We start from the raw sequence: 16,367 nt of genomic DNA, 5'->3' as shown, positions 1-16,367 counted from the left end.
CTGTGAACTAGACCAGTCTCACATATTCATAACACTTGAACACATCTTTCTTATGAGTCCGGATATGACACATAGCTGTAATATCACACAATGCTATATAATATAATACTGTATTTCACACCTGTTATATGCCTTTTTACATATATTCTGTACTCGTTGTCTCTACTAATCTAGAAATGTACATAACATTATAAAATATACATCTCCCATTAAAATATTCAAATTTCAGCTCATTCCATTTCAGATATTAAAAAAAAAAAAAAGCCAGGTCATGCCAAGAGAATCGTCTCGGTCTCTTTTCAAAATTGAAGATTGGACTTCGCTACTGTATATATTAGGCTTTAACACAAGTCCCCTAGCACACACTGCAAACACGGCCCTTTGTAATAACAAATGTCATCCTCAGGAGAGTGCGCACACATGCACGCACGCACGCACGCACACACACACACACACACACACACACACACACACACACACACACACACACACATACACAGGGAGATAATACAGTCTAGATTTAAATGGTTTTCAAATCCACAGAAGTACTAGGAGCCTTATGATGACCATACTACAGTGTGTTCAGAGAAACACAGGTCTCAATCATATTGTATACCATGGGCAACTAGCAAAACACATCTATTTTCTCGGCCCTAATGTGTTGGCCCTAGTATCTAGGGCAACCAACTCATCAATAATGATGTTGTTACTACAAATACACCATGTGATCTTGATTCAAACCACATACAGCATTGGCTTGTCATCTCTGTGTCTCTACACCTAGTTGCAGAGAGAAAAATGAAATGAATGTGGTTTTCTGCTAACCGATTCCTTGGAGGAGGATTAGAGCTCAACTCAAGTGGATTTCACTGTCTAGGCTACAGACAACCAGGCTTGGCCAGGAGATAGGAGAGGAGAGAAGCCCAACAGAGAACAAGCCGTTTGTTTGGTCTTCTTTAGTGAAGGATCATCCTTCTCTCAGTCGGTGGAGTGTGAAATTGGGGGATTGTCCTTCGCACCTCTGAAGTAAACCATGGGCTTGGGGAGTGAAGGAGCCAGGAGGAAGCAGGTGGATCCTCTGGGAGACGTTGGCAGCTCTCTGACTTCAAGACACTCTATTGGCCCTCTGTTTGGTGATCCGTGTGGGGATCCACCTGGCGATCCATTCAGTGATCTGTTGATTTGAGCATCGCGGCCAAACAGTCAGGTGAAAGACCTCCACTCGTTCAGAAAACAATGAGAAGACTCAAGAGTCTTAGAGTGTTTAAGGTTGGAGAGTCATGTGTGCAAAACAGAAATACAGTCTGAATCTCATTTCATGGCTACTGCGAGGGCCAATTCACTCTTGCCACACAGTCTCCGCTGAAGAGGCCTGAATTCTGATGGTGAATTTCCCAGTTTGACCACACAGGTGTGCCATTGTCTCACGGTGAAGAGGGGCCCCATCTGCATCTGTAAAGTCTCACTCCACTAAACTCACCCCCCCCCCCCCCCCACCCCATCCCCCCCAACGCCTCCTACACACACACACATACACACACACACACACACACACACACACACACACACACACACACACACACACACCAAACAAAAAACACTTACACTTCAAAAATAATGTATAAAAAGCAAACAGCTTCAGGTTTTGTTTGTGATGCTCTCTGGCTGTCAAGTCTGCGCTGCTCCAACTACAAAGCTCCCCCTAGCAAACACGAGCGTGCACACTATGTACAACAACACACACACTCCTTCAAACAGTCTGTTGCTCAGCACTGTAGATAGATAGATGCCCGTGCCAAGAGGAAAGACATCTAGGAGAGAACGTATCCTTCGATGGGTGAGGGGAAATGGAGGCATCCATAGCTGAGCGAACATTGACCGTGGCAGAGGATGGTTTTTATTGAGGCAATCACTGATCCCTTGGATGGGTTTGGGCAATGATGGTAGAAACTCGATCATGAATTGCCTTCAGTGGATGTTAGCAATCCGTGTTGAATCTGGGTAAATTGAATTGAGCATATGACTGAGCTTTGGGGGGGGGGGGGGGGGGGGGGACATTGGGAATCCATTTTGAACCTGTTCTCTCCTCACAGGAGTAGGTGAGGTTTGTTCAGGTGAAGCCCTTATTTCCTGTAAAGGAGGAGCGCTAGGTGGGGAGATAGGCACAGACATGCTACTACTGCGTGATTACACCAGAGAAGAGCTGCCCTTCTCTCACTTCTTAGCTTTCTCAGCCGAAATGAAAAGAAAATCCTCTGTCAATTTGATTTGAAAGTGGTGAGACAGTGAAGTGGAGTGGAGTTACTATCTGCAACCCTGTTTTGGCTCAATGTTTCTCTGTTAGTCTGTTGGTGAATCAAAGTGACGAACAAAATGGCCCCTGTTGCCCTGCTTTCCCTGTGAGTGGAATGGGGGTGAGCTTAGCAATAGCAAGGCGGCTGAGAGCTGGGGCGTGTATGACTGATACGGGTGACTTGAGGAGGCCAGTAGAGGATCATTCTAAGGGGTTGATAAGGAGAGGGGTGTCAGTCTTGTGGGGGGTGGGGGGTGGGGGGGGGGGGGGGGGGGTGGCGTGGTGTTCAGAGTCGGGTCTGGGCCTCGGGGATGTAGATCTCGATGCTGTCGGCGCTCTCCGTGGCCGAGTTCTGTCTGAACGAGGCGGCTCGTTTGGTCTGCAGCAGCCTCCGCCGGGCCTCCGTCCTCTGGCGATCGCCCAGGTCCAGAGACTTCTCCCTCACAGGCAGGGTGCGTCCCCCAACCCCACGAGGCACCACCAGCACCCCTCCACCAACCACACCTCCACCTCCTCCGTCCACCACACTGTCGGCACGGAGGTTGCCGCTCACGCCCCCTGCTGGCTTCTTTGGTAACGGAGGAGGAAGCTTCTTGTCCTCCTATGGGGGTTAGGGGGAGATGGGATGGGTATAGAGGGATGGGGAGGTGGAGTAGAGGGATGGAGAGGTGGAGTAGAGGGATGGAGAGGTGGAGTGGAGGAATTGAGGAATGGTGGAGATGTAGAGTGAGGATAGTGTGGAAGTGCATGGGATAAAGGAAAGAATGAGGGGAAGGGGAAAAGGATGAGTGCAGTGGCGTAGAAACAGTAAGAGGGTAGGATGGGTTTGAGTCATGTGCAGGCAGAGCCATGTTCAAGCAAATATGAGATACACAACAAAACAGAGACATCAACACAATAGGATCATGTTCAGTCCAACAAAAATAATACCAACATGGATTGATATGTGGAAGGAGACCAGGAGAGGGATAAAAGACAGTAGAGAGAAGGAAGAAAAGAGAAACGTGTAAGTTTTGTTAATGATTGTCAGATGATACTTCAGATGATAGTTATTATGAAACAATAATCACTATTCGCTTTTCATACATATACGTATGTCATGTGGCTAAAATGTCTCAATTGGTTGGAGCAGGCTATTTGCAAAGGTAGACTACACATAACACTGTACAGTATTTAAACTGTAAGTTACTTTACATAAAAGTGTTTGTTGACATATTTTGTATAAATAAAGCTTTACAGCACTCCGTCATTTTGGCTCAGAAGTCAGTCAGTTTAGTTCCTTTTGCAGTTCTGCAGTTTCAAAGTGAGTGCAGGCTGGCACGGCAGCACCATCTGTGCTACTCTCCTACACACCGCCATCTTGGCTCTCGGGTAGGGATGAGGGGGGCGAAGGGCAGAGCAGATCCCAGTCCCGCTCACCTTCTTGTCAGGCAGGAGCCTCCAGGCAGAGTCCTTGAGCCTCTGGAGGTCCTGGAACTTGACCCTGACGTCCTCCATGTTGAGCTGGAGCAGGTCCCAGAAGCCAGCCAGATCCTGAGAGCTGGGCTGGGGGTATGCCGACGGGTCCTGGAGGATGGGGGGGAGGGGAGAGAAAGAAGGAGAGGAGGGGTGGGATGAAAAGGAGAGGTGAAGAGGAGGTGAGTAATTATCAGCCAGTTAGCCCCAACGGTCCATATGGCTATGAGCTAATGAGGAATGACCAGATAAAGACACACACACACACACACACACACACACACACACACACACACACACACACACACACACACACTCACCACACTTTGCTGGCACAGGCGGAAGAACTGCTGGACCTTCTGAGACATGAGCATCTGGGCGCTGCCCACCGCATTACGGATCAGCTCCAGAACTGAGAAGGAACAGGAAACAGACAGGTCAGTACGCAGAAAGTGGGAATAAAAAGGCTGTGTGTTTTTTTCAGCTCCAAATATAGAGGTAGAGTATGCGGATGTTTCCATGTTTAACGGGCTCTCCTTCTCCTTCCTTCTACCCTCCAAACTCACTTTCTTCCGGCAGCTCGTTCTCCTCCGCCTCCCTCTCCATGTTCTGGCACCATCCCTCCATCCTCTCCACCTCGGTCTGAAGGAGCCTGAGGAAGAACTCTCCGTCGCGCAGGCAAGGTGAGGCGCGGCCAGAGTCCGGCAGGCTCCGGGGTCCCTCCAAGGAGGGGGTCACTGCGCCTCCCCAGCCCCGCTCCGAGGTGAGGGGTAGGGGGGAGTGGGCGCGTGGGGGCAGGTGGGGGTGTTGATGGGGCCGGGGGTCAGCTAGGCAGGGCTCGGTGGAGTAGCCTTCCTGGATGTAGTCCTAATAATAATAATAATAATGAACTTTATTTGTATAGTACTTTTTTTAAAACAAAGTGACAAAGCGCTTTACATGCACACTAAAAGCAGTGAACATAATCATCAAAAAGAAAAAAAGGTAACAACCATGATATGTTTCACATCAAGTGCCTCTCCTGACACCCAAGGACATCAGAGAAATATGGACATAAGACAACACATAACAACACATAACAACACATAACAAACCAAATAACACTGAGAGGTACAGAGGTATCACAGTTCATGTTCATTACTAATGAACAGAGAGCCCACCTCTCTGTAGGCCCATTGGCCCTGGGTGTGGACTGTGCGTTGGTACTCGGAGTACTGCCCGGCTGACTCGGGCTCTGAGGAGTGTCTCTGGAAGGAGCAGCCAAACTGGAGGCTCTTGTCCTGGGTTGGCACGGCGATGGTGAGCCCCGGGAAGCCCTCGGGGTCCAGATCAGCCTGGACGCTCGCTGTCACACTGTTGGAACGCTTGAAACGAGCCCGCCTGGGGGGGGGGTAGGGTAGGGTTAGGGTTAGCCAGTTCATGATCTCATTGGTTGAAATACTATAAGGAAACTGGAAACATTTTCTCCCGTAACATCAGTGGAAGGTCTTTGGTCTTTGTTCTCTCTCTCTCTCTCTCTCTCTCTCTATCCCAGACTGACTGAGGTATGCCTGTGACTCAGACTTCCTCTTCTCTTCATATCTCTCTTCCTGTCTGTCTCACACTCTCACCCTTCCCCTCGGTGATGGAGGGTTTAATTAGGACCAGGGTTGCGTCACGTGTGAAATACACACCGACAGTAGTCATGGTTACAGTCATCTCCTCACAGTATCAGAGGAAAAAACACAGAGAGGTGGAGTGGCTCCATTCTGGTACCTTTTATCCTCCTCTACCTGGACCCCTATAGAGTGGACCTCTCTCAGAGCCTTGCCCTCCACATCCGAGTCCGACAGAGTCTCTGAACTGTCCACCTGTCAAACAAACAGGGTCAAAGGTCAGGTTTAGGACAGAAAGACAGACGGTATTGTCTATACACACTGTGCACTGTAATAAAAAAAGTTGAGATTTTGACAGAAAATACAAGAACATGTATCTTCATATGTATTCTTCATATCTGCTCACATATTGGAATATTATATTTTAGTATAATCCAGAATTATTTAAAATGGGATGATCCCAAGCCCCACTCCCACACCCTCACCTGTACAGCAATAGAAGGCCTCCACTTCCGCCCACGTCCCTCCTGTGTGTGCTCCTCCTGTCCTCCTCCTCCTCCTCCCCCCATCTTACTCAGGACCATACTGTTCTGGGGCAGGGAGGCAGACTTCCCTAGACTCCCCCCAGCCCTCCCATCCCTCTCCCTCCCTCCCCTGGTAGGCCCCTCCAGAAGGCTGTCTGCTGAGCTGCTATGTTTGGGCCGTACCGACACTGGGCCCCCTCCACCTCCGTAGGTCACCAGCTCCCGGGACACCCTGGCCCCATCCAGGCTCTCAGCTGAGTTGCTGTGCTGGCGGGATCGGGCAGGGCCTGTGCCTGTGTAGTACCCTCCCCTGGAGGTCCGACCGGAGGGACCCTCGGAGCCGCCCAGGTCCACGGAGTTGCTGTGCTGCTTGGGGCGTCCGAGGACGGGCTGGCCGGTGTTCTGGAAGTAAGCGTCCTGGGTGGACTCTGTGCTGCTCTGGGTCCGGACAGAGATCACAGGCTTGGACATGCGGGGAGGGAGAGGGGGAGGGCCGCCCTTACGGTAGGGAAAGACTAGATAGAGAGGGAGGGAGGGAGGGAGGGAGGGGGATACAATGGGGGAGGGAGAGAGAGAATTGGCACACTTCAATATATTGACAAAAGTCATATGAAATCACAAAGGAGGAGCCTTACAGTAGGATTAGACTGGATAGAGAGATAAGGGGAAGAAAGAAAGAGAGAGGAGGAAGGATGGGGAGAGAAGGGATGAGGGGGATAGAGAATGAGAGGAAGGGAGGAGAATAGACAAATAGAGAGAGGGTGGGTGTGATAGAGAGATACAATATACTGTAGAGAAGGAGAGAGATTGACCATCTATCACCAACTTTAACCCTCCATTTTAGGAACAGAGGACATGTGGTATAAGATACACTTTGTGAGAGCTGAGGATTTCAGTGAGATAGAGAGAGACAGAGACAGAAAGAGAGAGAGAGAGAGAGAAAGAAGGGATAAAGAAGGGATACATATTCAGTATATATATAAACTGTCAAAACTCTTTTTAGTTGATGAAATAAAGCAATTTCCTGACAGGAATATTGAAATGAGGAGCCATGAGCACACAGGATCCTCTGCAATGGATACAGCCATGATTGTCTTGCTGCGCACGCACGCGTGCACACACACACACACACACACACACACACACACACACACACACACACACACACACACACACAGAAAGAGAATAAGAAGAGATTGAGAGAGAGAGAGAGAGAGAGAGAGATCCTTTCCTTTTGCTCCTTAAATAAGGCAGCACATTTTTAAATGGTGTGCTCTTCTAGTCTCTTCATTTCCGACCTGCTTGTCTCTGAAAGAAGTGATGAGCCTCACCCAAAAAGAGAAGCTATCAGCTTGAGGTCTTGTGAGAGGGAGGGAGTGTGTGTGTGTGTGTGTGTGTGTGTGTGTGTGTGTGTGTGTGTGTGTTATATATGACACTTGAGAGGCTTTAATAAATCTCTCGGGGATTTGCAGGTCTAAGCCAGGAAATAAGAGTCCTGTTAAGCACTAAGGATAGCACTGGAGAGATTCTCCAACCTCACACACGCACACGCACACGCACACGCACACGCACACGCACACGCACACACACACACACACACACGAAGAGGGAAGGAAAGAGTGCGGATGAGAGAGAGAGAGAGAGAGAGAGAGAGAGAGAGAGAGAGAGAGAGAGAGAGAGAGAGAGAGAGCGCAGCAAGAGAGAAAGCAATCGGAGAAGGAAAGTACAGGAAAGCGAGGGAGAAGACCAGCAGGAGACAGTGAGCTATGATCATAATCATAAACATTACAGTCACCGTTACTGAGACAGAGGAGAGAGAGATTACACAGGGGAGGGAGATATGGAGAGAAGAGATACAGAGAGGGCCATAAACACTGGAGCTAGAATGGCTATGAGCGAGAGAAAAGTCATAACCATTAATTGGCTTCTGGTGAAACTCATCGGGTACTTGTGGTCTATCTCATTTGTGTACCGTGGCACACACACAGAGCTATGATGCTGCCTGCGGCACTGTTTGACACAAGCTTGTGTTACACGAGGGGGCTACTGTTTCCTAACATAAGCTTTCTCCAGTTTCCCTCCTACTCCTGCTTCCACCAATCCAACCCCCTCGTACGTGGATCTGTGACGGCCGAGGAGGAGGAGAAGGAGGGATGTGTTTCCGACTGTTCCATGGATATCTGGAAAAGACACGTGGGTCATTTTGAGATGAAAGCCATCCACTATGCGGTTATCTCCTGTACGACTCACCGGCCCCGCCTTTGATGCTGCCCTGGGGGCCGGACATGGAGAAGACAGACAGGCAGTCGTCGTCTTGGGAACAGCCAGCCTGGATGGCGCGGACGTAACTATGGCTACGAGTCCGGAAGCATCCGGGCAGGTCCAGAGCTTCTACTGCCTGAGATTCCATCTCTCCGAACATGGTCTCGCACACCGCCTCGAACTGCCGGTTCAGAGTGTCACCCAGCTGGCAGAAAAAGAAACAGGGGGTTATCACACACACACACACACACACACACACACACACACACACACTGCAGGAGGGGTTCTTACCTGTGCACTGGTCAGAGAACGTGTGTAGCTTCGAGAGCGGGCGTGGCCCTTGGGTGTAGTTCTGCTGTTAGGGTAGGAATCTGTACACTGCTTACAGGAGTACCTGTAAAACAAACACACTCATCAGCTAAACACACACACACACACACACACACACACACACACACACACACACACACACACACACTCTTACTTAGTGGTGGATGATCGCTGGTCCATGCTGACTGAGCGTCTGAAGGCCTCTCTCTGGGCGATGATGGTGGTCTTGGGCGAGGCTTTGGGACTGGCGTCTGAGTCAGCGCTGTCATCATCCCCCATGGCCTTAATGTAGCTGCCGCTCCGCATGCGCCTGCACGGGATCTCCCCCCCACTGTCTGACACCCCCCCACCGGGGTAACCTGCTCCCCACTCATCTGATGGGACCTGACATACACACACACACACACACACATACACACACACACACACACACACACGCACGCACGCACGCACGCACACGCACACACACGCGCACGCACGCACACACACACACACACACACACACACACACACACACGAACAAGAGAGCAATAACCAGGTTTGAGCCACACATCATGATGGGACTGAAGATAATATCTAAAAGGTGAGAGTTACTTACTATAATTACTATAGATCTGCAAGTATTGGAGACAATCCAGGTTTCTCTACAATTGAATTAGAGATTAATGACCTAAGATTGTATTTCCCTTCTCATCTCAGTCAAGGGAGTAGGGTGACGTTGTCTAAAGACTGCTTTGTTCCCTCTAATAGTTAAGGAAGCTTAAGCTGATCCTAGGGCCAGTGCTCAGGGCCAGTTCAGCTGTGCTTACGGCCAGTTAAGCTTCTCATCAATGCAAATAAAGTCACTTAAATGGGAGGGTTAGGGTACTTAACACTCAATGTTAATATCACTGTTCAAATAGAGAGTTAACGATCAGTCACACAGTTAACACATGCACACACATATAGAGGCACACATACACTTGTACAGCATACTGTATACTGACACATACTACATATGTGCACACATACACACAAGAGGACACACACACACACAAACACACTCACACATGCGCACATGGACATGTTCATACAGGCACTCCACACGTTCATGCTGCACATGTTTGTGAGAATTTTGAGAGAGAGATAGAAGTAGACATAGAGACTTACAGAAAGAGAGAAACTCTGACAGCTAGAGAAACACTACCAGAGAGAGGAGGAAAACATGAGCATGAAGCATACAGACAGACAGACAGACAGACAGACAGACAGACAGACAGACAGACAGACAGGCAGACAGACAGACAGACAGGCAGACATACAGACAGACATACAGACGATCAGGACAGACAGACAGACGGATGGATGGACAGACAGAGACAGCCTTAAAGACAGACATAAAGATGGCCAGCCCGACAGACAGAGAGACAGAGAGACACACACACAGACAGACAGACAGAGTCACAGACAGAGTGACAGACAGAGAGAAAGACAGAGAGACAGAGACCAATAGAAAGATTGATAGACCACAATAAAACTGCAGGTTGTGTGCTGTACTGTATGTCTCAGACCGAAGTACTGCAGGGTCGTCAGTCAAGGGAGGATGACAAACATCATTCTACCCCATATCTCATCATACTCAAGGGTCACTCTGACCTGTGTGTGTGTGTGTGTGTGTGTGTGTGTGTGTGTGTGTGTGTGTGTGTGTATGTGTCACCTACTGCCCTACGACTCCACCCACATGATGCGACTTTAACAGCTAATACTCAAGGAGTGACAGCAGAAGCTTGAGCTGAGAGACCCCCTATATTGAGCTCAGAGACCCCCTATATTGAGCTCAGAGACCCCCTATAGTGATCTGAGAGACCCCCTATATTCCATTATCTCCCCATCTCTCTTTCTGCTTCTATCCTACACACACAGGGGACTGTCTGGCTGGGTGTGCTTTGAAAGGTCACCACTAAAAACAGCTGATTCAGCCTAATCTCTCTAATCCCGTCTAGCCTACCTCTATCTCTCTGGATAGCAGTCTATCCTCCGGCCTATCTTACTGTTTCTCTATCTCTTTCTCTCTCTTTCTCTCAGTATCTTTCTCTGCCAGTCTCTCTGTCTCTGTCTCTTTCAATTTCTCTCTCCTCCCTCTCTCTCTCTCTCTCTCTGTGTTCATTTATATCCATATCTGTCCTTGTCTCCTTATCGTCCAACACAGATATGGCTTAGACAGAGAGGGAGGCAGAAGGAGGGAGAGCAGGTAGAGTAGGCTCCTATGGGGTCACCGCATGAAAGTGGATAATCTCCCTTTCTTCCTCTGTCTTTGACCAGTCTAGACAATACAAATCAATGAATTTCACTCAAAACCTAATCCGTTTAGCACTGTTGGTCATTTTAGTCCAAATCCTTTGTCTGAAATCCCATTTTCCTCCAAGCGGGGTTGAACTATTCAGTTGAACTCTACGGTAGCTGTTTCTTTGATGTACTTATTTGTTATAGAATCACTGACAAAGACACCTATATGAGACCAAAATAAGCCCTAATAACAGTTATTGAATGTATAATGTATACCAGTAACAGAATCCCACTAAGTACCTTATGCCGCCCTTGCTCAAATTTCATCTGGGCTTCACTTTGTCGACATTTTGTATCACAAAGTGATGCTTAAAACAAGGTATTGGGTTAAGTTTATGGTCTGATGAGTGTGAGTGGTAGTGGTTGTATCTGGCAGACTGTTTGATGTCTCCCAGCGTGCCTCCAGGGAGCCCCCAAGGATCAAACACGCTGACTACAGCAGATGCCAGCCTGGTGCACTTTCTAAAAGTGTCCCTTAGAAGAGGCAGTGCCCCCAGGTAACTGGAGATGTGACGGAAGGGAGGTGAAGGGGAGTTCAGTATGGGTGATACACACAGTAGTGGATGGAGTCAGAGTCACTAGACCCCAGCTGTATCTGACTGATGCTGAAGCTGAAGCTGAAAAAGTACCTGTTACTGTAGTGACACTGTCTTTAATGGCAGTCCGGCAGTGGGATGTATGTGTGTGTGTGTGTGTGTGTGTGTGTGTGTGTGTGTGTGTGTGTGTGTGTGTGTGTATAGTATGTGTGTGTGTATGTATGGTGAAGCATAGCATGAAAACATTGAAACAACCCTCTAACGTTTAAGTGAAGAGAAACAGGGACAACGAATCAGAGAGAGAGAGAGAGAGAGAGAGAGAGAGAGAGAGAGAGAGAGACAGCGAGACAGCGAGAGAGAAGTTGATAACCTCTGTGTGTCAGTCATCATCAGATCAGCTCAGCTCATATCAGCAGTAATGATGTGGGCTGTTTCTCTCCCAGAGGAGCAGGCAGTCAGTCTGTACTACTTCCTGCCAAATCCACTCAGCTGTTCTTCTGCAAGTCATTGAGTCACTCTATTCCTCTGTCTTTCTCTCACATTCACAGACACACACACATACACACACACACACACACACACACACACACACACACACATTCTCGTCACCCACCTGCAGGTAGTGAAAGGTCCTCTCCTTCAGCTTGCTCTCCAGGGGCACCAGGGCTTTATCGTACCCCCCTCCCCTGGCAGACGGGTACACCTCCCTGGCCTGGCTCACCGTCATAGCCGACCACGTACTCCTCTTGAGGGAGTGCCCGTGGTGCCCGCCCTCCCCCCCTGCCAGAGCCATAGTGGTACAGGCCATGCACTCCCCCGGGCCTGGCCCTGGCCCTGGCCCTGGCCCTGGTATAGTTCCTTGTCCTCCTCCCTTGGGCTTCTTGAGGGTCAGCTCTTTGATGGCTGCGTCCAGACTCTCATGCCCAGAAGGGTACCCTCTTCTCCCTCTCCCTGCTCCCATCCCTGGTCCCCCGGTCACCAGGAAGCTGCTGTCACTGTCCAGGTTGTCGTCAGAGCTCCACCACCCGGCCGTCCGACTCCGATGGCGCCTGCCAGACTCGTGGCGCGAGTCCCCGCTCTTGCTGCGCTCGCGAGACTTGCTGCGTCTCGCAGAGCGAGACTGGTGGCCTGAGTAATGCCCCCCTCCTTCCTCACCCCCGCTCCTGTGGCCCCCTCCCCCTCTTTCGCTCCTGTAATCCCCCCCTCCGCCGCGCGTGCCATTGTATTCGCGTTTTGAAGGGGCCTCCAGCGAATGGGATTTGGCAAAGAGCCGCTGAACAGAGTGCACCAGGTGGCGTATACGTGATGGGCTCTCGCTGCGCTGCTCGCCCCCACTGGCCGTCCGCTGGTACTGCAGTGTGTGGAAGCCGTCTGGGTGGAAGGGCAGCTGCTTCTCAAACTGATCCAGCAGGTTGGGAGGGATCCGGTGCATTTTGCCTCCATGACCGGCTGAGGACAAGCATTCCTCGCAGGAGTCGTATGCCTGCTGGGATGGGTGCTGGATGGGGTGCGAGCGGGGGAAGGTGCCCCCTCCGGAGTGGACGTGGGAGTGCCTCTCCAGAGCTAAGGGCTCAGGGGGACCCCCAGGGGGGTAGTAGGGGTGGACCCCATCATTGTGGCCCTGGTAGTGTTCAGAGAGGTGGGGGTGAGGGTGGTAGTCTCTCCCAGGGGGGGGCTCAAGGTCCTCAGGCATGCAGTGGCAGGGTCCCCCTCCTCCAGAGGAATGCTGGGACAAGCTGCGGCTGACATGGTAGCCCTTCATAGGCGCCGGGACATGGTGGGCCGCCCGGGCCGACAGGGGGCGCTGTGGGCGCGACAGGGCTGCGCCGGACTCACCTAGCAGGGGAGACAAGAAAAAAGAGAGGGGGAGAGAGGGAGAGAAAGACAGAGAGAGAGAGAGAGAGAGAGAGAGAGAGAGGGAATTAAACAACCAGATCAAATTTAAGTCAGCGAAATGTTTAACACAATGCTTTTTCTCATTAGCATTTTTATAGATTTTCTCCTTCATTTTTTTTCCGCAAGACAAACAATGTGAAGTAAGAATTCATCCCAGCAGCTGTAATAACAACCAGGCAGAGACAACAATCTTCTTTTCATTAATTTCAAAGGTTGCGATCCATCTGTGATGATGAATTAGAGAACCTCTAGCCTCTCTCTTTCTTTAGTTTGTGTCTTTTCACCCTATCCTTCTGTCTATCTTTCTCGTTATTTTCTCTCCTTTCTCCGTCTTTTCACATGCTCCTCTCTCTCTCTCTCTCTCTCTCTCTCTCTCTCTCTCTCTCTCTCTCAGCCCCCCCTTACGTGGTCTTGTTTATTCACCAGTTTCAGATGATTTATGTGAGTGTAAAACACTGTACCGATCAATACACACCACTATCTCCAACTACAATAGAACTACCCAAACCTACTCTGCTACTATCTTAATGTGAGTCGAGGCCAAGGGGATAGAGAATAGGGCTGCAGGAGATGCAACACAATTCACAATAGCCAAACGATCCATTATAAATCCATTCCAGTACTGTCTAAAGATGAGTAAAGACATGGGAGGGGAAGAGACCGGATATGGAAAAGTCTTGCGTCTTATCTAATTCCAGTACATATGAGGAAAATAAAACGCGATATGCCATATCCTACTGTAACGATCTAAACTCATTCTACCACTATCTAAAGATGAGTCGAGATGTGGGAGGAAGGAAAGCAAAGATGTTTCATCTAAGACATCCAAGGAAAATACAACACCACACGCGATGTTCAATCTCGTAACCCATTCCACGACTGGAACACAGGTGAAGATTGAGAGAGGGTGGGCATTTCTCTCCTCTCTCATCATCAATCTGACATTCTTCCTGAAACTTCACCTGAGCCCGCATACACTACAAGATGTGTGAGAAACACTTCATTTGAGGGTTTATTATAAGCCGCTTATAAAAAAAAAAATATGTAAAGCATCATCCCAGTATATCATTACAATTACATATCCGTACAATTGCAAATGTATCAATTATCTATTGCAAGAGCCTTGCAATTGCAAGAGTTGCTTTGGATAAAAGCTTCTGCTAAAATGTAAATGTAAGAGCTTGTAATCATATAAATCATAACTAAATTATGATGTGAACATATTTGTACAGTTTCGGTTTATCTGCATACCTTCAAATGAAGTGTCACCATCTTGAGGATCTAGCACAAGAGTGTATGACGTATTCGCCTGGTTGTGTGCATTAAAAACAAATGTCCTCTTCTCAATTCTTGCATTGGAATTATAAATCCTCTCCTTAATTGACTGAATTAAAAAGGGAATTAATTCAACCTGGATGACATGAGGCATCTCGCTGTGCAGCTACAGTATAGTGTGTGTGTAGTTGTGTGCATATGAGTTGTGTGTGTGTGTAGCTGTGTGCATATGAGTTGTGTGTGTGTAGCTGTGTGCATATGAGTTGTGTGTGTGTGTAGCTGTGTGCATATGAGTTGTGTGTGTGTGTAGCTGTGTGCATATGAGTTGTGTGTGTGTGTGTAGCTGTGTGCATATGAGTTGTGTGTGTGTGTAGCTGTGTGCATATGAGTTGTGTGTGTGTGTAGCTGTGTGCATATGAGTTGTGTGTGTGTATATTCACGCTGTTTCAAAAAGAGAGAGAGAGATGGTGACAGATGCTGAGATAATCATGAAATAGAGCGTGGCCTGTTCTCCTTGATTGGCTGAATGAGAGCTGCCACCCAGGAAGCGCACAGACTCCCAGCCGTGTCATTGGTGTAGCCGTGACTACAAGCCTTTCAGAATGAGTACCATGCAGTGGCCAGTTCTCTCACAACACTGCCACCTGGGTCGCGCAGGAGTCCCTTGTTTTCCTCAAACGGGAAACTGTGGGTGGGTATGTGTGTGTGTGTGTGTGTGTGTGTGTGTGTGTGTGTGTGTGTGTGTGTGTGTGTGTGTGTGTGTGTGTGTGTGTATGCCTTTCCTGATTGTGTCGTTGCCTATGTACGTGTCTTTTTGAGGGTGTGCATGTGTTTATTGTGTGTATCCCTTGTGCGAGTGTGTGTGTTAGAGCCTGTGCTTGTTTGTGAGGAAACAGTCAACTGAGCAGCTCAGCCTGCTAGGCCTCGCGGGGTGAATTATACTATGCCCTGTTTCTGATGTCATCTCCACACCTGGCTGTTGTGGAAGGTGTCACTCACTGTCAATCAACTCTACTCATGGCATTCGACACTCACACACCTTGACACCTGCAGAATAGAATAGAACAGAGGAGGTGTGAAACGAGAGAGAGAATGGAGGAGAGGAAGGTGGCATCTCTCTCTCTCTCTCTCTCTGCCAAAGCATCTCCCTCATTCTCCACACGTCTCCCTCTCTCCTCCTCTACGACTCTGCTCTTGACCTACTTCTTTCAGTCTTCCAGTAGCTGCCTCTCTCCCTGCCTGCTTGACATTCTACCTGCATGCAGCATTTCAGATTGTGTATCTTATAAAATATTGTATAGATGTGTGGATGTGTGTCTATCTGTCTATCCATCTGCCATCTCTGTTTCCAAACACACACACACACACACACACACACACACACACACACGCCCACGCCCACACACACATGCACACACACGCACACATGCACACACACACACGCACACAAGCACATACACACACACACACACACACACACACACACACACACACACACACACACACACACACACACACACACACACACACACACACACACACACACACACACACACACAGTTCAATTTAATTCCACTCCATCCATTTATCCACCTATTCATTCACCATTCCTCAGCCAGGGTTGAATGCTCCTCTTTTTCACCCTTTTCTACTTATAATAAAAAACAACTCAATCCTATCCCTCTTACTCCCTCGCCATCTTCTTCTTCTCAAACTCTCTCATTCACCTCTTTCTCTCTTTCTCTCTCTCTCTCTTTCTCTCTCTCTCTCTCTCTCTCTCGCGGAGTCTGCCAGCTTGGCGATCTACCTGCATGCATTATTTATGTTGGAATGCCTGATTGTGTATCTCATACAATATTGTATAGATGTGTGGATG

At 49.0% G+C, this 16,367-nt stretch overlaps 1 protein-coding gene across 1 annotated transcript; it reads right to left on the bottom strand.

The window, feature by feature from the left end:
• Positions 1 to 2,579: 2,579 nt before the first annotated feature.
• On the bottom strand, positions 2,580 to 13,142 carry dlgap3 (discs, large homolog-associated protein 3; the record flags this gene model as incomplete). Its single annotated transcript, XM_083680201.1, has 11 exons — positions 11,934 to 13,142; positions 8,614 to 8,843; positions 8,421 to 8,523; positions 8,118 to 8,334; positions 5,829 to 6,382; positions 5,504 to 5,598; positions 4,909 to 5,128; positions 4,315 to 4,615; positions 4,069 to 4,160; positions 3,713 to 3,859; positions 2,580 to 2,894 (listed from the first exon to the last, which is right to left on the bottom strand). Exons 1-11 carry the CDS (start codon positions 13,080 to 13,082, stop codon positions 2,580 to 2,582), a joined length of 3,423 nt encoding a protein of 1,140 aa, XP_083536327.1. The 5' UTR covers positions 13,083 to 13,142.
• Between the last annotated feature and the right edge of the window lie 3,225 nt (positions 13,143 to 16,367).

The sequence above is a fragment of the Argentina silus genome (genome assembly GCF_951799395.1).
Source record: "Argentina silus genome assembly, chromosome: 11".
In the NCBI taxonomy this organism is placed as follows: Eukaryota; Metazoa; Chordata; class Actinopteri; order Argentiniformes; family Argentinidae; genus Argentina; species Argentina silus.
This window is presented reverse-complemented; position numbering and strand designations above follow the sequence as displayed.